Consider the following 24,929-nt stretch of genomic DNA (forward strand, 5'->3'; position numbering starts at 1 on the left):
TGTTTGCAAAAATTAAACTTTGTTAATTTAATATATAAGAAAACTTGCAATTCATACAGTGTGCATTACAAAATCATCCATTTGGATGTCATTTTCTTTAAAATGTGCATCTTCCAGTATGAGCTATGAAATAAATAATGAATAAGAAGCACTGGGTAATAGGTTAACAACTGAATGAAAACAGTAATGACTGAAAGGAGACATAATAAACTCAGAGTCAGGGACTATGTGGGGAGGAAACAGTTTGGGGAGGAAGCAATTTTACCCAAAAGTCATGATTGTCTGGCTTTTAAACTTATCTGGAGTAGATCCCCATAAACTATTGTAAAATGGCAGAAGATATGAATAATTTGTCTCCTTTCTTTTTCTTTCCTTCTTTCTTTCTTTCTTTCTTTCTTTCTTTCTTTCTTTCTTTCTTTCTTTCTTTCTTTCTTCCTTTCTTCATCTTCGTTCTTATAATAATTTGGCTCTTCCTAATGTTAAGATCTTGTGAGGATGGAATGACCAATAGGTACAGACACAATATTTGTGGGAGTTCCTTCACTATTTTTCTGAGCCAGAACACTATTGGAATAAAGGATTTCTGAAGGTCATTTCTGATAGCCTGGAGTGCCCACTATTTGTTTATGATCTCTTGAACCTCACTGCCAGGGTTGATCCTCACTTCCAGGCATAAAAAGTAGAATTATTCTTGCATATATAGGACTGTCTTTAAGAGTGATTTCAAATATGCCATTGAAGGGAGCAAAATTTACCTCCTTAAAACATACACACCTCTTTGGGATAAAGATTATTTTAGATTTGTAATTTGTAAGAAACAGTGAACATGGGAAAAACACTGAGCACCACAATTACTCTTTTGTAAGAGACATATATGTTTTTAAAGGGCATTTTCATTTGTAAGGTTGTCTTCCTCTCTGTATCAGTAAGCGAATGATGGACATATTTCTAGAAACTCTTCTCAGTGGAGAAGCCAGTGACAAGTTTGCACAAAGAACATACCCTTGCTTACTCTCCTTTTTTTGGTAACTTCCCATAACTAGCCTCCCCAATCCCCCTTAATCTTTTGTCTTTATCTGAAGGTGGTTTTTATAGAAATGACTTGGGCAATTTCAGGGAGTTACTCATTTTTTTTTCCGGGTCTCTCCATACACAGGAGATATAATGTGTATTAAACTTTGGTTTTCTCTTGTTAATCTATTTTTTGTTGTTAAAGGAGATGTCTCAGCCAAAGAACTAGAAATGTAGAGTGATTATTGTGCCAGCTACACAGCATTTTCTGATACTTTAAAGAACTGAGCCTCTGTCTTGCTATTCAGAAAACTAAGTCCTGAAGTGGTGTGGATTCCATCAGGCCATGGTATATCAGGGCCAACAACAGATCAAGGTGTCCTGATTTCCTCCATAATTCACTGCCTGAAATAGTTAAGGAGTTTATATTAGGCATCCCTGTTCAACTCCACATTCCCTCAAATTATTTCCAATGATAACCACTGGGAAAAACTAAAGGCATTCCCATCATTTTCCTGGTTTGCATGATAAGATTCTCTTTCTACTCACTGTTCTACTTTTCTCCAGGCTGGCCTCATGAGTATGTGTTCTGTGTGCTTGCACAGGAGCATATATTCCCAAGGGCTATTGCTTGGCTTAATGGTCTATATCTGCCATCTTGAAAACGTCATAATTTTATACCTGGGTGTACACGTGAGCAGAGGAACGATGCTGTGCGGCAGCGTTGGCTTGTGAATTTGACACAGCAGCAGTACCTGCACAGGTGGGCTCAGCAGCATGCACCCGGAGCAATATGCCTGGCCTCCTCATGTGAACACAGGTATGTCCGTTTCCAGGGCACATAGAAACCCAAGGGAGTATCTCTTCTGGGTCTGGGACCAGACTGGTGACGGTGATGACAGCAGCAGCTGCAGAGGCAGCAGAGAGGTGGAAGAGTCCACTGCCAGGAGACAGAAGGAGCTCTGCCTGGCAATACCAGTGACTCACACTGGGGGCAGGGGATGACTTTCACTTCCCCCTCAAAGCCCATCCTGTGTCATTGATAAAATTACTAACTATCTTGCCTGAGTGTCTGGACAGGAAGTAATAATGGAGCTTAACTAGTAGTAGTAATCTTTGTCAGTGAAATACCACAAATAAAAGTACACACATTGCCATTGCAATAAAGCATATTGGGAAGTTATGAGAATTAATAAAATAATCCAAAACTTATAGTTTTAGAAACTTCCACAACATTGCAAAGAAAATTTCCAGAAGTTCAGAAATAGAAATGCAATTTAACAATGTTAAAAATATTTAAAATTTAATGTGAAATATTATTGATGAAAATAATAAAATTTCATATAAAATTTCAGAAACATGAAAAAAGATCACAGTAATTTACCTTGTATTTGGAGATACAGTAATAAAATGAATAAATGGGTATTGGAAGCATGAAGTGACTTCCACTATCTTTTACAAAGTCCACAAATTACCAGAAATTTGAAAGTTTCATTAAAGTGACAGTTAATAAATATATATTTAAAAGCAAATTCAGGTTTACATATCAATTGATGGATTGAAATTGATTTATTAGAGAACTTTATTAGAAAAAATTTTTCCTGAAGAAACATCAACTCTACATGTACTAAATTTGCATTTGGATATAATGTATCAGATGTTGGATCCACTGTTGTCACCACTTATAAATACTCCAAACACCTCCAATAACATACTCATAATGACTCTTCTCAAATTAAAAATTGTCAAAAATTAATTGCCTCCTTGAATTTTCCACCAGTGACTAACAGCATATTCAACTGTATGGATAGAAAAATGAAGTTCCTAAAAGCATAAATTTTGATGAAATTAATTTGGAAAAAAATGAGGCAAAAAATATTACCAATGATGACATCACAAAACAATGTATTACTATTTATTATATTTAATAGATAAGAAATTAATTTTGAAGAAAAAAGTCTTCATATTTTAGCACAGAGGATGGCACCCTTTCTGCTTTTGAAAAAGAGGCTTCATGCTTTCATTTTGTGCTGTGCCCCATAAATTATGCAGGGTATGACCTACCTCCTCTCTACCAAACCTGAGAAAATAAAGAGCATTTCTTCACTTACCAATGATGAGAAGTGTTAGCAATCTACTTGAACAGGAAGTTCACTTGAGCTGAGAGTTTTTATTAGATTAATAGTGGGACGTGTTTAGAAAAATGATTTATCAATGACTAGAATTGGTGTATAGAAGTTGATATTCCCCCAACCTATTCCGGTAAAACTTTGAAATGTAGCGAATGGGAAATAAAATAACCTATGAGAGGCATGAGCGAATGCAAGGATAGCAGTGACTACTGAGTATGTGATAAGTGTCAGGGGTGGTTATGGGAATGTCCTTGAACCCCCTAATTCCTAATAGCTACACTCAACTTTTGGTCCACTCAGATTATAACTAACCTCAAAATTTCTTTATCTCTTATGGCACATCCAAGTCTTAATACTTGATTTTGAGGGATACCTGAGATGAAATCATTTTCCTAGGATTCACTTCCATAAAAGAAGCATAAACTTGTTATAGTTTATTCAGGATGGTCTAGGACTTTAGAATCCCTGATGAAGTCTCACCTACATCTTTCTAAAGCCAAGTTAGCATATAGTGAAAAAAAAAAAAAAGGTAACATACATAGATAAGTCATTGAGTCTACAATGGGAAGAACAAGACAGTTTCTGACATTATTTAGATATAGACATTCAATAAACATTTATTTTTCTCTTTATATATTTTGGAAAATAGTAGAACTGTTATGCTGAATGACAGCTTCAGTTAAACAGTTTCCATGTTCATTTCCACATGAAAAAGAACCATTTTCATTGGGAACCTATTAGCAAAAAATGAGTGCATTTGAAAGTCATGAGAAAAAGCATCATAAAGATAAAAAAGAGAAGGCTTAAAATACATATATGTTTGAGAGACAATTTTGTCCAGACATGAGTGACTTTCTTGTGATTCTAGTCCTTGTGATCCAAGAATAAAATAATATTTTACAATTACTGTACACTGATGAAGGGACTTATACCCAAGTCTTGGGTACATATGCAAAAAGCTTTGTCTACATTTTCAAAAAGCAGATTCTCTGAATCATTCTTCTCAGGGCTCCCATCACCTCCTTGTTTCGCAAGCTGTAAATGATAGGGTTGAGCATTGGGGTCAGAATGGTGTAGAAGACAGCCAGAACCTTGTCCTCTGCTGGAGATCTCAGCGATCTTGGGCGTAGGTAAGTGTAAGCAAAAGGTACATAGTATAAAGTTACCACTGTGAGGTGTGTGCTGCAGGTCGAATAGGCCCTCTTCCTCCCTTCTGTTGAGTGCATGCAGCAGATGGCAAGGAGAACTCGGCCATAGGAACATGCAATGCCAATGAAAGGAAACACAAGAAAGAGGGTGGTACTCACAAACACTGTGTACTCATAGACCCAAGTGTCCATGCAAGCCAGAGTCAACATGGCTGGGACATCACAGAAGAAATGGTTGATGGACCTGGATCGACAATAAGGGATATGGAGGGCATATACAGTGTGGGCACAGGAGTTGATTGAGCCCATTATCCAAGATCCTGTTATCATCAACACACACACTTTTTTGCTCATACGAATGGGATAGTGAAGAGGAAAGCAAATAGCCACATAACGATCATAAGCCATAGATGTCAAGAGCAATGCTTCTGCCCCTCCTAAAGTCAAGAAGAAGAAGCTCTGAAAACCACACCCAATGAAGGAGATAGACTTGTTTCCAAGCACAAAATTGGAAGCCATCTTGGGAACAATAGTGGAGATGTAATTTAGGTCAATGAGGGAGAGCTGACTAAGTAAGAAATACATGGGTGTGTGTAGACGGGTGTCTAGGAAGATGAGTAGAATCATGGACAGGTTGCCAAACAGAGCCATTAGAAAAATGAGGACAATGAGAATAAAAAGGAGCAGGCCTATTCTTGATGGTGGAAACAACCCCAATAAAATGAAATCAGTTGATGTTTGAGTATAATTTTCCATGGGGCATTGATGTAATTTTCCTGAAGGCAGATAGAAAAGTAAGTCAACCACAGAATATGAACTTTTATTTTTTAGTTGTGTAGTATCTAAAATCTTACAGTGCTTAAGTAAATAACTGAATGTTTCTATTTTGTAAAAAAAACCAAAAAACAAAAAACACAACAAATTATTTTTTGACCTAGAGATTAAAATTTGAAGATGCAAGCATTAGTAGGCTAAATCTTTTCTAAGAAATCTTTAATGTCATTAAAAAAACATATATTCGCTAAGAATTTATCAGGATACATACATTTAGCTTACGTAAACATACACAAGTATTGCCAAAGTCATATGCTTATTCAAAATGCATGCACATAAAATCAACATAAATGCATACATTGTACAGTTATTTTAAGAGTAATGTTTGTGACCCATAAAGGATCATTTTTCTTTTATATCTAAGACTTACTTCTAAAACTGCAGCAGCCTATCAGCTTATGTTGAGGAATAATATTTATTTCTTGAGTCTTCTTTGCATAGTAATATCAAATAAAACATCCTTGAAGTCAGGTAACACTATTTGGTTCACATGTTCTGAAATTGTGAATGAATACTTGATGTCAAGTACCATTGATACAAAATCTTCTCTTCTTCCTTCTGAATGATACAGTTAGAGTCGACTCTTCAACTTAATATCTATACACCATAGTCATGGCAGGTTCCATAAATCTGCTAGAGTTTCCCAATAACCATATGTTTATAGACATTTCTTATATATTTTATCATAGAGTATCATAATTATTATCAATCATTTCCAGAATATGGTATAGTTAAGAGCCAACTTATGTAGTATCCATCACAAATCCAGAGCAGTAGTTCATAGACAATAAAAGTAGTAGCCCTTATTATCAATTTTAATAGAATTACCATATGATAGAACAATACCACTTCTGAGTACATGTCCAAGAGAAATGAAATCAGAGTCTAGAATAGATATTTGTACACCCATGTTTATAGCAGCTTTATTCACAATAACTACAAAGTGTAAGCAACAAAAGTGCCCACTGACAGACAAATAATGAACAAACAAAATACAGCATGTGTGTGTATGTGTGTGTGTGTGTATATATGTATATATATGTATAATATATATGCATATTATATATAGTATTATATAATAGCATAATATATATAACATATAACATATATAACATATATAACATATAACATATATCATATTATATATTATGCCGTTATATATACTATATATATTATGTATATATGCTAATATATTATATATTATATATGATATATAATACCAATTATATAATATTTATTGTTATAATATAATTATAATATATCATTTATTATATAATATTGCATTATATAGTATATATGATTATATAATAATTATATATTATATAATAGCATAATCTGATTATTTAATGCATATATATATATATGCACATATATACATAATCATTCGCTTTTTTAGACGAAGAAAATTCTGTTATATGCTACAGGATAAATGAAGTTTCCAGATATTATACTAAGTAAAATAAACCAATCAAAAGAAGCCATATGCATGATTTAACATATACAAGGTACCCAGAGTAATCAAATTCATAGAAATGAAAGTGGAATGGGGGTTAAGAGGGCCTGAGAGGAAGGAGAAATGGGGAGTTAATACTTAATGGGTGTAGAGTTACAGTTGGGCAAGATATAATTTTAGGGATGATGATGGTAATGATTGAGCAATAATATGAGTTTCATTAATGTCATTGGAATGTACACTTAAAAATAAAATGGTAAGTTTTATTATATAATAAATATATATGTATGTATTTACTCCCATTAAAAATTCAGAAGTAGAATATAAGTGTACCTAAATTATTTCATGTTTGGAACCTACAACAAGGACCAGAATATGTGCAGTGCAATTGACCTTTGTATAAAGTGTGGCCTCCGAAAAATTGCAAAGGAAAGAGTGGGAGAGCAAATTTTTTCCATAAATGCCATTTGGATTCAATGTATCACATATTATGCCATTTTCCATAGGATACCATTTATATTAGTATTTTAATGATTGACAAGAAAAAATATAATATTTGAAATTACCAATAAAATTATGATCACTCTTACCACATACATTTTATATAAGGCTCTCTGTGATGAATTTACCATGAGGTGGTTAGTATTATTCCACTCTAAAGGTGTAAAACATCAGCACAGAAAACAAATAATTAATGTCACATCATATCTGGTATTTGATGCTATGTATCATGACTGCCAGATGAACACTTTTTTTTGTTCTAAGATGAGAATTTTTTATTACTCATGTTGCATTGTTCTAATATCCTGTCATGGGACATCATTTAAAGGACCCCTGAATCTGACATTGAAGCATATTGAACTCTTGAGTAACAGCCTTGGAAATTTCAGGGTCTCAAGTAGAGAGAACAATTTTTCTTAGGTAAAAATAAATCCAATAACTTATTTTTATTCCCTGTAGGTTGATTTTATCCATTGAAATAACAATAAATAGCCTACATTTAGCTTATTTACAAGACACTTTCCATCTCTTTAATTCCTCAAATTTCCTTAAAAATTGCATTCTAGGCATCAGCATTTATAACAAGTGTACATAGGAGGAAAGAATATCAGAAAACATTCTGATGATATTTCATAGTGAACAGAAGAAACAAGCCTAGAATGTTTTTCAGGTCCTACAGGAAAGAGAAAATAGTGGTACGAAAATAAGTTGGTAACTGGAATGTGTCAGAGTATGTTCCAGAATTAATTATATTTGATCCTGACCTTGGATATACCTCTTGGATTTGATATTACACTGATATTTTATTCATGACAAATTGAGTTGCAAAGGTTCTATGCAGCTTTAACTAAATACATATACTTGAATAACTGGATTTCCTATCTGTCATCACTGTATGTATGTATGTATGTATGTATGTATGTATGCATGCATCTATCTCTATCTGTCTATATGTCTATCTATCTATCTATCTATCCTCATTTCTCTAAAAGCATCCCCCATATTATCGCTCAAATATTAAATATTTTGAGGTAATAAATCTGAAATAAGACCGGGTCAATTTTTATCCACCAACACACACACACACACACACACACACACACACACACACACACACTGAAAAAGGAAGAATAAATTAATGTTGTTAAGTTAGAAATGCTATACAGATGGTAAAGTAAAGAATGCATATGAAAGCTTCTTTGAAACGAATAAAATTATATTACCAATAACTGTTTACTTATTTGGACATATTCTCCTATTTTCTCAGATATATTGGTTTTACTGCACTATGACCACACACATTGTCTTATAACAAACAATGTTTTCTAAAACCTTTACATAAAATTCAATTCTTGCTCTGTTCCCAATGTAAAAGTGTCCTTGCTTATAAAGGCACAGCCATATTATCTCCTTTGTAATTTATATTGTAGATGTCCATACTCTACATAATGAGGAAAATCTTCCAAATGCTGTACAAGTTCAAAATGAATTAAACTATTACCATCTCTTAAAGTCAATATGCATCAATATTATTGCAGACCTTTTATCCTATGTTCATATTGGAGTTGAAAATTAAATACTGAAAAGGCCTCATGTGGCTGATTCATACATTTATAGAAAATATGCTTGTTAAAACTATTTCTCATTATCAAAAGATAAACAAAATCACAGAGTTAGGTAGTGACTTATTCACGTCTGTGCAGTGAGTGACCTAGTGATAGCATTGAGAAACATGGAGGAGTGTCCTGTCGAAACTAGATTAATACAGAATTTTCCACTAAGGCATGGATTTTCATGCCCTGTACTCTTCACGTTTGATCAAAACTATCCTCAAAGAAAAATCATTCTTAATTACACAGTAAGGCTGATCATTTACAGAGGTACAGAGCAAATATGCATTTCCCTAAGACCCCTCCATAATTTGGCTTTGCAGGAAAAGAAATCAGATCAGACTTTTAGGAACCTGTAAAGCACAAGATACTCTCCACCAAGTTTCACAGAAATTTGAATTACTTTGTCTTTTCTCAAGATCCCTGTAATACCCTAAAAATGTGGGCTCTCCCCAAAAATGTCATTTTTTATTCACCTGGCAGTCTGCAAAACCAGTGAACCAAGTTAACAGGTCAGTTTTCCCAGGAGGACTTTGAATGCATTAGGTAGGTAAAGTGGATCTTCGTTCCTAAAAGTCGGCTGATCATTCCTCGATGTCCATGTCTATAGCAGGAATTATTTTTAAAAGCAGAATTCTTTTGCATAGCCATCAGTTGTAAAATTTTAAGTATTGTAAAATGGCTTTTATAGAATATAGAATCAGATGATCCAGAAGAGGGTCCTCTGGGATCTAGGTCAGGGTAATTCTCCACAGTATCCTCTCAGGGAAATCTACAGGAGATTTCACAGCCTTTCAAGGGTTTCCACAAAACAGATTTTACTAAAAGGACAAAGAGTACATAGTTTGCAATACTTTAGTGAATTGGGAATTTTAATGACAGTATTTAATATTCATGACACGTGAATTTTCAGTTTTAAGAGGAACTACACATTTTTAGAGTATAAAGAGATCTAGAATACACAATGAATATCTGTGTAGGTGCATACTTGTGTGATTCCAATCCATACAAGTCCTTAAAATTCCACAAAGGTGAATCAGCATTAGTAGGTAATTTGGTAGGCAGATAATAGAAACTGATTAAAAGAACTGTCTTTCAAATTTTGTTTTGCAGTGAGAATTGATTTATTTTGTTTCATTTTACACATACCCTGGAGAGTTTAGGTTTAAAGTTAGATGTACTTCTAGCTCCCCTACTACGGGAAATGCGATAGTGGATTAAAGAATTTAACCATTAGAGGCTGTACACTTACGTGGAACAGATATAAAGAAACTGGGATACTGCAAGTTACCTATGAGATGAAAAATAAGGAAACATAGTGCATACTTGGCTATAACTTATCTCTGAAGAATAACCATAAATTTTAGCATCTTTATCATTATCATTGTCATCACAATTACTTATTTTCACTTCACTTTTCTTTTTCCTTGTTTTTAAAAGAAATTTTTTTACTATTTATTTATTTTTGAGAGAGAGAGGCAGAACGTGAGCAGGGGAGGGGCATAGGGAGAAGAGGAGACACAGAATCCAAAGCAGCCTCCAGACTCTAAGCTGTCAGCATAGAGCCTGGCTCTGGGCTCAAATTCATAGACTACAAGATCATGACCTGAGCTGAAGTTGGACGCTTAACCAGCTGAGCCACCCAGGTGCCCCCGTTTCATTTTCATCCACTACATGCATGATAAAATTTTCAAGTTGTTTCCATATGTTATACTCCTTGGATCTTCACACAAAATCTCCAAAGTTGTTAACACAGATATCCCCCGCCCCCCTTTTGGAACTAATTAATGTGCACAAGAAGTATAAAAAATATATATGTTAAAGTTAAAGTGTAAACACTTCAATTTCACATAGGTTGTGTTTAAAAAACACGCATTAACATAAGTAAAACCATGGTTACTTGGAGTATTTCCCAAAGTTGTCTTTCAAAGCTTACACACACGTACACACACACACACACACGCTATTAGACGTTTGTTTTTAAATTTTTAAATGTTTATTTATTTTTGAGAGAGAGAGAGAGAGAGAGAGAGAGCATGAGTGAGGAGGGGCAGAAAGAGAAGGAGACAGTATCCCAAGCAGGCTGCAGTATCTGAGCTGCCAGCACAGAGCCTGATGCAGGGCTTGAATCACAAACTGTGAGATCATGACCTGAGCCAAAGTCAGATGCTTAAGTACTGAGACATCCAGGTGCTCCTAGACTTTTTTTTTCTTAACTCACTAGTTGCAAATTCCCGTTGCTTTCTGAAGGTAGAGCGCTTCTATAAAATATTTCATAAGCTGAAAGTGTACAAAGTGAAGACACAATTCCCATTAATATATAGAAAACGTTTTCATTATTGTCAGAATAAAAAATAATCACCACTTCTGGATACCTTAGTACACCTCTTGCTAATGGGTGTTCATAACAAATCACGGTAAACAAGTGCTTACAGGCACAGTTCAAAACTATACAGGATGCTGGTATTGTTAATGCAGTCGTAGGGAAGCAGCTTGCCAGCGCCACTCTCACGGATCCAGGTGCACGCTGCCTTTATATGGGCTGGAGGCTAAACACCGAATGCTAATTTCACCTTTGGCCTTCCTTTTTTCTGGAAAAGTGAAAACCTTTTTCTGATTTATTTGGGTTAGCGAGAACAGTACTAAAGTCAGTCTTCTGTGTAAAAGCAAATTGGCATCGGGGCGCCTGGGTGGCACAGTCGGTTAAGCGTCCGACTTCAGCTAGGTCACGATCTCGCGGTCGTGAGTTCGAGCCCCGATTCCGGCTCTGGACTGATGGCTCAGAGCCTGGAGCCTGTTTCTGATTCTGTGTCTCCCTCTCTCTCTGCCCCTCCCCCGTTCATGCTCTGTCTCTCTCTGTCTCAAAAATAAATAAACGTTGAAAGCAAATTGGCATCACACAAACTTAAAAAAAGCAAGGGATACCTGTTTTCTGTTGTGTAGTTTTATATAAAGTCTAGACAAGTAATTTCTAGGTTTTAATTAGAAAGAGCGAATTTCTGCAGAGAAAACAAAGCAAGTAGGAAATGCCATTAAGATTACCATGGGTGCCATTTAAGCACCCTTCAATCATGCAAATATAATAAACAATATAATAAACAAATACAATAAAAAAATGTCTCTACAAACCTTATTGAGGACTTGTACCCTTAGGTGTTAGGTTTCTTCTTTAATTCTCACTTGAGCACATCCAAAGCTTACTTCAATATGAGCCTTACCTCATTTCCCATCCAGAGAGCAATTTGTGAATCAGCTCCAAAGTCACTTTTGTAATCTGTTTTACATTCTACCATTGGCGCTGAACAACATTGGGAAAAGAGTATCTGTTCATTCAAGCCCAAACTCCCTTTCAAATCTTCTATTTCCTAACCATCTCTCACATAACATCACTTATTTCCTAAACTGACTACTTTAAGTCTAAATAATTTCAATCCAAACTGTCACAAATACTACCAAAGAAGTTAATGAAAGCTATGTAATCAATACCTATATGATCACATCCTGCCCTTTAGTGAAAACATTTTTACTTCTGAAAAATATAATTCATGTTACCTATGTTTTGTTTAGTACTGTAATTTTTAAATTCCAGTATAGTTAACATACAGTGCTATATTAGTTTCTGTTGTACAATATAGTGATTTAACAATTCCATACATCACCCAGTGCTCATCACAACAAGTGCATGCTCTAATTTCCATTATCTATGCTTCTTTAAAGCATTCTTGATGAGGCTGCAATCTTCCCCATTTCCAGAAGATGCTTCATAGGCAGTGGATAAAATGAATTCTCCATTCTTTAAAGAATATTGTTTGTCCTTCAACTTTTTTTCTCAAAAGGTATTGGTTCAATTATTACCAAAACAAAATTCTTATATTTGAAGTACCATTTTAATTCATATATAAACATTTATTATATATTTTAGAATAGAGTATCATAATTATTATCAATTATACTCCAGAATATGGTATAGTTAAGAGTAAGCTCATATATTATTCCTCACAAATTCAGTGTTCATAGACAATATCACCAGTAGCCTTTATTATCAATTTTACTATGTTTCAATATCATTTCACAATCATTATAATCAGATTGGTTATCAGAATTGTACAATACCACATTTTAAATTTAAAAAGAATGTGATGTCTTAAAACAATGTACGAGTTTCAAGTAATCGATTCATTTATTTATTTTTAAGGCTATATACTCAAATATAGAGTATTATATGTTGTTTAATCTTCAATCAAATTTAAAAAATAGGATTCTCTGGTTAATGATATGCTTAAATGTATGTATTGCTTTTTATACACAAAGGTACTAGATTATAAATGAAATTTTCTCAAGCACTTGCTGAGGATGCTCACTTCTTGTATGATTATTCAAAATAAAAAAAAAACAAACAAAAAACAAACTGAGATTACTATTGTAGCTTGTATTATCTCTGCAGTCTGTACTTTCACAAATGCACTGGCTTGGTTACCTGACAGTGGCCCAATTTCATCATATGAATGGAGTCATTTCATGTGTAAGCTTCCTCGAATATTTTTCAAATGAGTGTACATTTTTATCTCCATACTTGAAATTTGAGATCCCTCCAAAAAACGCAGCAGCAATGATGATTCTATGTCTTCTTTAACTGGATATTTAATATAAAGCATTTTTTGTGTGTTTGGCTTGTTTTATTTCTTTGTACTTACTATAAACTGAGACTTGGACAACATAGGTTAAGTTACTAATAGCCCAAGATAGACATAAGCCAAAGTTGGGAAAGGAGCTCAAATGATTTCTTTAGATGTTTTCACAGGTGTGTTAAGGATCAATTCAGTGGTTAGAGAAACAAAAATATTTATTCAATTTATATCAATATTATTGTGTCTCTCAAGTTTTATGGATCATATATTTTATATATTGCTCAGAGTAATTTCACAGTAAATACATATCTGCATACATTGATTTATTTCCCAATTTTGTTATACTGGCCAACAATTTTAATAGTTAAATGCAATATTATTAGTTTAATAAAACATATAGGAAATTACTAAAATATTGTAAATATGAGATCTACCTTTATTTAGGCATGACATATTTTCAAAATATCCATTCTTTTGGTAAAAAAACACTAAACTATGACACAATGTTTACTTACTAAACTAAATAATAAAAATAATATTATTCATTTTATTGCAATATTTTAAGAAAATTTTTCACAATACAATTTCATTGCAGAAAATACCTTAAATATACTTATGTTTTTCCTGTCTTCCATTAACTGAATTACTTAGACTTTTTACTTGGTAAAAAATAGCAAGTAAAATAAAAAAATATTAAGTTATTTGATTTCCTAATTATATTGTATTTCAGAACCACTTTCTTATGTCCAATCTATTTTGAGTTCCTTGAACTTTATGGACCTGTGTGCTTATATCCCTCCTCAGATTTGGGAGGTTTTATGTTATTAATTCCTTAACTAAGCCTGCTTCCCCTTTCTCTTTCTTTGCTCCTTCTGGTGTTGTCATGATGCATACATAAGTTTTCTTTGCGGAACATAAGTTCTGTAGTTTTTTTTAAACTCTTTTTTAGTCTATTTTTCTTTTATTTTTTTGACTGTATAATTTCAAAGTATCTGTCTTTGAGCTCACTGATTCTTTCTTGTGCTTGATGAAGTCTGTTCAGCCTCTGTATTGATTTTTTTCAGTTCAATCATTGTGTTCTTCAGTTCTAGAATTTATTGGTCCCTTTTTCATGGTTTTAAACTTTGTTAAACATCATTTATTTCAAATATTGTTTTTCTGTGCTCATGTAGGTAAAGATTCTGAATTCTTTGTCAGGTAGTTTTTAGATCTCCATTTCTTTACAGTCAGTTGCTTGTGTTTTATTATTTTTTGTTTCAAGTTTTGTTTAAATTCCAGTTAGTTAACATATAGTGTAATAATATTGGTTTCTGGAGTAGAATTTAGTGATTCATCACTTACATACAACACCCAGTGCCCATAACAACAAATGCCCTTCTTAATACCCATCACTCATTTAACCCATCCCCCAACCACCTCCCCTGCATCAACTCTCAGTTTTTTCTCTGTCCTAAGTGTCTCTTATGGCTTGCCTCCTTCTCATTTTTCCCCTTCCAGTATGTTCATCTGTTTTGTTTTGTAAATTTCATGCATTTGTTAAATCATATGATATTTGTCTTTCTCTGACAGACTTGTTTTGCTTAGCATGATACACTCTAACTCCATCCACATCATGGCAAATGTCAAGATTTTATTCTTTTGATGGCTGAATAATATTCCATTGCATATATATACCATTTCTTTCTCCATTCATCAGGGGATGGACTTTGGACTCTTTTCATAACTTGGCTATTGTTTGTGTTTCATTCTATTTTGGTAGTATCATGTTTCCCTGACACTTTGTGAATCTTATAGGATTACACTGAAGTAACTAGTCACTTTTTCTTTATCTATAGACTGGATTTGACAGAGAAAGTCTTTCACCAGTTTAGCCAGAAATTTCGGACAGGCCAGCAAGAAGTTATCACAAATGGATCTCCTCACAGGGTCCATGGTTATTGGGCTTGATACTTTGTGTCTGTAGTGATTTTGTATTCTCACTTGACACTCTTTTCCCTACAGGAGTGCTCTAAAGCAGAGGAAATCTCTCTGATCCATGTTACATGGTATGAAAGAGGGGTGTCTCACATAGAGTGAAACTATCCTTCCTACCTTCTTCAGTTTATTTGAACTTTTTTCTGGAATCCAGAACTATAAAATAAGTATGTTTGTGGATGGATGGTTATTTATATTCATGTTTGTGTGAAGAGATGTGGGCCAGATCCTCCTATTCCTGCATTATCCAGACACAATTAGCATATGTGGAGAGGTCAAGATAACTCTGTATCCAGTCATAGAAATACTGAGTGAGACATGGGGTGCCTGGGTGGCTCAGTTGGTTTAGTGTTCGACTTCGGTTCAGGTCACGATCTTAATTTTCAAGGGTTTGCGTGCCAGGTCAGGCTCTGTGCTGACAGCTCTGAGCCTACAGCCTGTTTTAGATTCTGTCTCTGGCTCTCTCTGTCCCTCTCTTGTTTGTGGTCTCTCTGTCTCTAAAATAAATAAAGATTAAAAAAGTTAAAAAAAAAAAGAACTGAGTGAGACAACACTACCATGGCTCAGCAAACTCAATGAGTGAAGTGATCCTGAAATACCCCTGCATTCCCCAAATGTGTATCAATAAAAGGTGGAGACTGGGTGCCACATATATCCCCAAGAGACACCACAAAATCAACCATGTTGTGATGCCATGGCATTTGGTTTATCCTAATAAATGAAAGAGTAATAAAGAAAATCCTGATAGTTTACATTTAATTTCTGTTTTTAATCTAGTTGAATTATACATAAGTCACACAGCTCTTAAATAAATGATCCCATTTATTTATTTTTGTTATGTATTTACTAATTTATTTATTTAATTTATTTTTTAATATATTTTTAAAATTGTGTGTGTGTGTGTGTGTGTGTGTGAGAGAGAGAGAGAGAAAGAGAGAGAGAGACAGACAGACAGACAGGGGAGGGGAAGAGAGAAGGAGACAGAGGATCCAAAGCAGGCTCCAATCTCTGAGCTATCAGTACAGAGCCAGATCTGGGGCTTGAACCCATCAGTCATGAGATCATGACCTTAGCCAAAGTCGGACCCTTAACAGACTGAGCCACCAAGGTGCCCTATTTATTTTTTATTTTACTTCAAGTATAGTTAACCTAGAGGGTTATGTTTGTTTGAGATCTACAATATAGTGATTCAACAACTGTTTATATTACTCAGTTCCTATCAAGATAAGTATTCTTAATCCCTTACACTTATTTCACCTATCCCCTGACTCACCTCCCCTCTGGTAACCATCTGTTTTCATTTTATTTGTTTCTTAAATCCTACATATTAGTGACATCATATAGGATTTTCTTTTTCTGACTGGATTATGGTCCTTAGACTCCTGTCCATTTTTTTATTGAATTATTTGTTTCTTTGGGTGTTTTCTTGTGTAAAATATTTATATTTTATGTAAAATAACTATTTATCAGATATTTCATTTGCAAATAGACTCTCCCATTCAATGGATTGTCTTTTAATTTGTTAACTGTTTCTTTTGTTGTGCAAAGGTTTTATTTGGATGTAATCACAATAGTTCATTTTTGTGTTTATTTCTCTTATTTCAGGAGACATATCTAGAAAAATGTTGCTATAGTTGATGTCAGAGAAGTTACTACCTGTGCTCCCTTCTGGGACTTTTATAATTTCAGGTCCCAAATGTAGGTAGTTAATTTTTTTGAGTTGATTTTTGTGTATAGTGTACAAAAGTGGTCCAGTTTTATACTTTTGCATGTACTGTCCAGCTTTCCCAACATCATTTGTTGAAGAGACTGTTTTTTCCCCTGGGATATTCTTTCCTCCTTTGTCAACTATTAATTGACCATATAATCGTTGGCTTACTTCTGGGTTTTCTATTCTGTTCCATTGATCCATGTATATATTTTTTATGCCAGTACCATAGAGTATTAACTACTGCAATTTTATAATAGAACTTGAAATCTGGAATTGTGATACCTCCAGCTTTGTTTTTCTTTTTCTAGAGTGCTTTGGCTATCCAGGGTCTTTGGAGATTCGATATAATTGTAGGATTGTTTCTTCAAATTCCATGAAAAATGCTTTTGGTATTTTGATGGGGATTGTATTTCATGTGTAGATGCTTTATGCAGTTATACACATTTTAGCAATATTTTTTCTTCCAATCCATGAGGATGAAATGTCTTCCCATGTGTTTGTGTCATCTTCAAGTTCTTTCATCAGTATTTTATAGTTTTTAGAGTACAAGTGTTTAACCTACTTGGTTAAGTTTATTCTTAGATATTATGTGATTTTTGATGTAACAGTAAATGGGATTATTTTCTTAATTTCTCTTTCTGCTGCTTCATTTCTGGTGTATATAAATCCGATGGATTTCTGTCCAGTTATTTTGTGTTCTTCAAAATTACAGAATTCCCTTCAGTTCTGGTGTCTTTAGGTAGGGTCCTTATGGTTTTTTATATAATATCATGTTATCAGTACATGTTTGAAGTTTTACTCCAGCATTACCATTTTGGATGCCTTTATTCCTTTTCCTTGTTTCATTGCTGTGCCTAGGAGCTTAAGACCTACATTGAATAAAAGTGTTGATAATGAACATCTTTGTCTTATTCCAATTTTAGGGGAAATAAAGGTTTTATTAGGTAGGATTATGTTCCCTTGAAACCTATTATTGAGGGTTTTTATCATGAATTGATTGTTTACTTTGTAGAATGTTTTTCCTGCATCTATTGAGATGATTGCATTTTTTATCCTGTATCTTATTGACATGATGTATCACATTAATTGATTTGAAAATATTGTACTCCTTTTGCATCCCACAAATAAATCCAACTTGATTCTGGAGAATGACTTTTTAAATGTATTGGTGGATCCTGTTTGTTAATATTTTGTTGAGAAAATTTTGCATCTGTATCAGAGATATTGTCCTGTTATTCTCCTTTGGTCATACTGTGTTTATCTTGTTTTGGTATCAGGGAAATGCTGTCATCATAAAATGAATTTGGACATTTTCCTTCCATTTTTATTTTTGCAATAGTTGGAGAAGAGTAGGTAATACCTCTTCCTTAAATGCTTGGTAGAATTCACCCGTGAAACCATCTGGGCCTGGACTTTTGTTACTTGAGAATTCTCTGATTACTGATTCAATTTCATTACTGGTAATCAGTCTGTTCAAAATGTCTATTTCACCCTGATTCAGTTTTGGAAAGTTATGTGTATTTAGGAATTTATCCATTTCTTCTAGATTGCCCAATTTATTAGCACATATTTTTTATAATATTCTCTTATTATCTTCTGTATTTCTGTGGTGTAAGTTGTTATTTCTCCACTTTTATTTTTGATTTTGTTCATATGAGTCACTAACTCTTTTTGAGACTGCTAAAGTTTTATCAATTTTGTTGATCTTTTCAAAGAACCAGCCTCTGTTTTCTTGTTCTGTTCCAATTTTGGTGTGTTTTTCTTCTTTTGCTTTTTCGGTTCTTGTAATGTCTTTTTTTTTTTTTTCTGTTCTAATACTTATTATTTCCTTTCTTCTACTGCTTTTGTTTTGTTTTGCTTGTGTGTGTGTGTGTGTGTGTGTGTGTGCTTCCTTTATGTGTAAATTTAGGTTTTTATTTGAGATTTGTCATGCTTCATGAGGTAGCCCTGTTCAGCTATAAACTTCCAACTTACAATAGCTTTTCCTGCATCCTAAAGATTTTGGACCATTATGTTTTTATATTCATCTCATGCGTTCTACGACTTCGTCCTTGATTTATTGGTTAAACCATTAACTGTTTAGAAGCATACTATTTAATCTCCATTTATTTGGGGTTCTTCCATTTTAATCTTGTGATTGGTTTCTAGTTTCATGGAGTTGTGGTCAGAAAGAATGTGCAGAATGACTTCTATCTTGTTTGAATTTGGGGAGAATGTTGGTGACCTAATTATTGTCTTGGAAATAATGTGAATTCTCCTGTTTTAGAATGAAAAGTTCTGAATATATCTGTTAAATCTATCTGGTATAAAAATCAATCAAAGCCACTGTTTCCTTGTTGATTTTCTGTTTGATGTGCCCACTGATGTCTGTGAAGTTTTAATGTTCCCTACTATTATTATGTTATTCTTAATTACTTCCTTTATGTTTGTTATATAACTGCTTTATAATTTGGGTGATCCAGGTTAGGTGCATGAATATCTACAATTGTTATATCTTCTTGTTAGATTGTTCCTTTTCTGATTATATATTTTCCTTCTCTGTCCCTTTTTACAGTCTTTCTTTTCTACCCAATTTTGTCCCATGTATTACTATCACAGCTTTATTTTAACAATCTTTTCTTTTTTTTTCATAACAAATGCTTCTCAATCCCTTCTCTTTCAATCTGCATGAGTCTTTAGGACTGATGACACTATTTTATACAGCATAGAGATAGGCCTTGTTTTTTACCCATTCCATCATCCTATGACTTTTGATTGGAGAATTTCATCTATTTACATTCAAAGTAATTATTGATATGTATTTATGGCCATTGTATTATTTGTTTTGTGGTTATTTCTGTAGTATTTTCATTGTATGAAAAGTCTTTATTTAAATTCCAGTTAGTGAATATACAGTGTAATTTTATTTTAAGGTATACAATAGAGTGATGAATACTTCCATACAACACCTGGTGCTCATTAAAAGTCCACTTCTTATTCTCCACCACCTATTTAACCCATCACCCCACCCAACTTCCTTTGGGTAATTATCCATTTGTTCTCTACAGTTAAGAATCTTTTTGTTTCCCTCTTTTCTCCCTTTTTTGTTTTCTTTTCCTTTTTCTTTTTCTTTGTTTCTTTTACTTAAATTCAACATATGAGTGAAATGATATGGTGTTTCTTATTCTCTGACTTATTTTGCTTAGCATTGTACTCTTCAGCTCCATCCATGCCAAAGGAAATAGAGAAACTGTCTTGTGTTTTATGATTGAGTAATATCACATTATATAATATAATCTTATCCATTTATAAGGAAGTGGTCACTTGGGCTGTTTCCATAATTTGGCTGTTGTAGATACTGCTGCTATAAACTTTGAAGTGCATGTAACTCCTTGATTTAGTATTTTTGTATTCCTTGTGCAAATTCATAGTAGTACAATGGGTGGATCATAGGGTAGTTCTATTTTTAACGTAATACCGATTTATTTATTTATTTATTTATAAAATTTTAGTTAATATACAGTGCAATATTGGTTTCTGGAGTAGAATTCATTGATTCATCACTTACATACAACACCCAGAGCTCATCACAAGTGCCCTCTTTAACACCCATCTAGCCCATCCTTCACCCACCTCCATCCATGAAACTTCAGTTTTGTCTCTTACCTTCAGAGTCTTTTTTGACTTGTTTCCCTCTCTCCTTTTTGAAGAAGCCCCAAACTGTTTTCCAGAGTAGCTGCACCAGTGTGCATTTCCACCAACAGCGCAAGAGGATTCCCCTTTCTCCATATCCTGGCCAATAGATGTTGTTTCTTGTGTTATTGATATTAGCTATTCTGACAAAACTGAGATGATGTTTCATTGTACTTTTGATTGTTGAGCATTTTTCATGTGTCTGTTGGCAATTTGGATGTCTTTGTTTCTTTGGAAAAAAATGTCTATTTGTGTCCTCTGCCCATTTTGATTAAATTATTAGTTTTTAAATGTTGACTTTAATAGTTTTTTTATATATTTTGATACTAACCCTTTATCACATATGTCATTTGCAAATATCTTCTCTCATAATATAGGTTGTCTTTTAGTTGTGTTGATTATTTTCTTCACTGTGCAGAAACTTTTTGTTTTGATGAAGTTGAAGAGTTTATTTTGTTTAGTTGCTTGTTTCACTTGCATCAGTAGACATACTTAGTAAAAATGACACTGCTGGGGCACCTGGATGGCTCAGTCCATTAAGCATCCAACTTTGCCTCATGTCATGATCTCATCCATGAGTTCAAGCCCTGCATCAGGCTCTGTGCTGACAGCTTGGAGCCTGAAGCCTGCCTCAGATTCTGTGTCTCCCTCTCTATCTGTTCTTCCCCTGATCATGCTCTATCTCTCTCTCTCTCTCTCTCTCTCTCTCTCTCTCTCAAAAATAAGTAAACATTTAAAAATACATTTAAAAAATGACGTTGCTAAGGCTGATATCCAAGATGTTCCTGCCTGTTTTCTCATCTAGAATTTTAATGATTTCCTGTATCACATTTAGTTCTTTAATACATTTTGAATTTATTTGTGTGTACCATGTAAGAAAGTGGTCCAGTTTCATTCTTATGAATGTAACTGTCCAGTTTTCCCGACACCAATTGTTGAAGTGACTGTCATTGTTCCATTGAACATTATTTCCTGCTTTGTCAAAGTTTGATTGACCATATTTTGTGGTTTTACTTCTGCATTTCTATTCTGTTACATTTACCTGTATGTCTGTTTTTGTAACATTACTATACTATCTTGATAACTAACACTTGGTAATATAACTTGAAGTCTGAATTATGGAATTGTGATATCTGCAGCTTTGCTTTATTTATTTATTTTCCCCCCAGATTCCTTTAGTCATTAGGGTTTTTTTGTGGTTCTATACCAATTGTAGAATTTTTCTAGCTCTGTGAATATTGGTTGTATTTTGATAAGGATTGCATTAAATGTGTAGATTCCTTTGGGTAGTTTAGACATTTTACCATTATTTATTTTCTGGTCCATAAGCATGAAATTCCTTTCCCTTATTTTGTGTCATCTTCAATTTCTCTCATCAGTGTTTTATATTTTTCAGAGTACAGGTGTTTCACCTCTTTGGTTAAGTTTGTTCCTATATATATTTTTTGCTTTTGGTGTAATTATAAATGGTTGTGTGCTTTGTGCACTCTGCTGTTTTGTTTTTGCTGATCTATCCTTGAGGCCAGTCATATGCAGAGGCTCTCCTTGCCAGGTGTGAGCAGTGTTTTGTCCCTGGCCTGGATGTGACCAGTTTTACCTTGGTGTGTTTTGGTCTGCTTATGAAGTTAGTTCTGACACCACTTGCACAGACCGGTGGGGGTTTCCCATTGTGTGAGTCTTTTTCTCTCCTCTTTCAGTGTCTGCAATGTCCTTCACTCCCATAGAAAGTCCTGTTGTTCTGTTAAGCTACAGATAATATCTTTGCACCTTCTACTTTCTCTGATGTGGCCTCTTCTCTATATTTAGTTGTGGTTTGTTCTGCCAGTATCTGAGTCCTTATATGAGTTGATTACACAGATGTGAGTGTTACCTAATTATATCCATGGGAGAAGGCAAGTTTAGGACCCTCCTACTCCACCTTTTTCCCTAAAATCCATAGTTCGTTATTTTGAAGAAAAAACAAACAAACAAACAAACAAAAACCTCAAGTTCTGTTCCAATAAGGTGAGGCCAAGAGACTCTGAAATCACTTCCTCCCTTCCGCAGCAATTCTACAAATATATTTAGAGCAATTCCTCCTGAAGAAATGTGAGCTGAGTGAACAGCATCTACACTTCAGAAAAAAGAAAGACCATATACAGAATTGAAAGAGAGTTGGAGACTTGGTAAAAAAAGGAACCTCCCATCCCACAATGCTGTGAAATGCATTCGACAGGGCTAATACTAAGGGAACTTAAACTGATTTTTCTGTCCTAGGACACAGAAAATAAACACAACTTATGCAAATAGAATGTAAAATGATGTGGGGCCATCAATCAAAAGATCAGAAAGAATTCTTGACATGTTTTAAGTGCAAAAGGATGCTTTTATTAAAGTACAGGGACAGGATTCATGGGCAGAAAGACTTGTATTTTGATTGTGAGGAGTGACTGATTATCTACTTTTGCATTATTTTCGTTAAGGATAAGTAACTCTCCAAGGAATTTTAGTGTTCAAAATGAGGTTTATAAGGAGTTTAGAGATCTAGCTATTGTCAAGATAGGGTTATCCTTTATTTTCTAGTAAAACAACAGTTATGAGACCCTTTAGAATTGTCAACTTCTGCATGTCTCAGATGTGCATCTGCAGGACCCATTTTGTAAAGTAATTCCTTTTGGTTATACTAATTCTGCCTTTGTTTTCCTCATCATAAAAGTTTCAGGACTTGAATTTCTACAAATGGCAGAGGAGCTGCTGAAACTCTCTCTGGAGTGGAGAGGTTTGTGAGCACCAAGTTTTACATTCTGTTTTCACCTTAACAACATGGACAGTAGCAAGGTTACCATGTCTTACCCTGCCTGCCAATTAAGTGAGCCATGGCTATTATCAAAAAGACAAAAGATAATAAGTGTTGGTCAGAAAGTAGAGAAAAGAGGATTTTTGTACATTGCTGGTAGAAATGTAAATTGTTACAGCCACTATATACAAGACTATGGAGTTCCTAAATTAATTAAAAAATAGAAATAATATATGATTCTGCAACCCCAATTCAAGTTATATATCCAAAGGAAGTAAAATCCATATCTTGAAGAATTAATGCAGTCTTGTGATTATTACAGCGTTATCTGCATTAGCTAAGATATGGGAAGAACCAAAAAATGAATCAAGGAATAAATAGATAAGAAAATATGGAAAAAGGAAATCCTTACATTTGTAGCAACATAGATGAAACTGTAAGGCATTATGCTAATTACAGTGAGCCATGTACATAAATATAAGTGCCCATTTACACTGATAGGTGGAAACTAAAATGGTAAAACTTATAGAAGGAAAAAAATTAAATGGCAGTATTCAATGTTTGAAAGGAGGAGAAATGTGGGGAGATTTGGGCCAAAGGCTATAAAATTTCCATTATACAAGATGAATAAGAGCTGGAGATCTCTTCTATAATGTGAATGTAGTTAACAATACTGTATTGTATGCTTGAAATTTTCTAGGATGATTAATTTTAAGTGATCTCACCAGGAAACCAAGAAGAAGGAGGAGAGGAGAAGAAGGAGAAGAAAGAAAAGAAGGAAGGAAAGAAAAAGAAAGAAAGAAAGAAAGAAAGAAAGAAAGAAAGAAAGAACAGGAAAGAAAACTGTGTAAGTTGATGGATACATTAATTAACTGGTTTGTGGTGATTATTTCACAATGTGTATGTATATCAAAACATCAAATCATACATTTTAAATATATACAATTTTTCTTTGTCAAGTATACTTCAATACATCTGGAAGAAAAAAAAAACAAGAGTTAACATAACGTTGTACAAGATAGTGTAACTGGATACTTAACATGTGCTTTGCATAAGTCAACACTGAGCAATAGTGTGACATTTACCATATTTATTATCACCATTCCAGCAACATCAAGAAAGTTACAATCAAATTATTTTCATCTACACACATGTTATTCCTAGTTTTATCAGCAAAGTATTCCCCACAGTATTCCTATGGACGATTTCCAATTTGTTATCACAAAGTACCTTCAATTTTGAATGTAGATATTATTATTTCACTTGAAGCTTAGTTGTATACAAAGTTTAAAGACAAAATGCAAATGTTAATCACAGAAAGCAGTAAAATTAGGCACAATTTGAGTTTAAAAAGTACTGGATAAGGTTTCCAGTATTTCCATGGATACCTAAATTATTTCTAGATGTCCTATAATTTAAAAAATATATATCTATTTTGATAGATATTACATACACATGCTATTGCTCTGATATGGACAA

At 33.8% G+C, this 24,929-nt stretch overlaps 1 protein-coding gene across 1 annotated transcript; it reads right to left on the bottom strand.

The window, feature by feature from the left end:
- Positions 1 to 4,108: 4,108 nt before the first annotated feature.
- Positions 4,109 to 5,047, bottom strand: LOC121023611 (olfactory receptor 2L3). The gene has a single exon (XM_040465561.1). It carries the CDS (start codon positions 5,045 to 5,047, stop codon positions 4,109 to 4,111), a length of 939 nt encoding a protein of 312 aa, XP_040321495.1.
- Positions 5,048 to 24,929: the final 19,882 nt, after the last annotated feature.

This window comes from Herpailurus yagouaroundi, unplaced genomic scaffold (assembly GCF_014898765.1).
Source record: "Herpailurus yagouaroundi ecotype Mexico unplaced genomic scaffold, PumYag 566, whole genome shotgun sequence".
Taxonomy (NCBI): domain Eukaryota; kingdom Metazoa; phylum Chordata; class Mammalia; order Carnivora; family Felidae; genus Herpailurus; species Herpailurus yagouaroundi.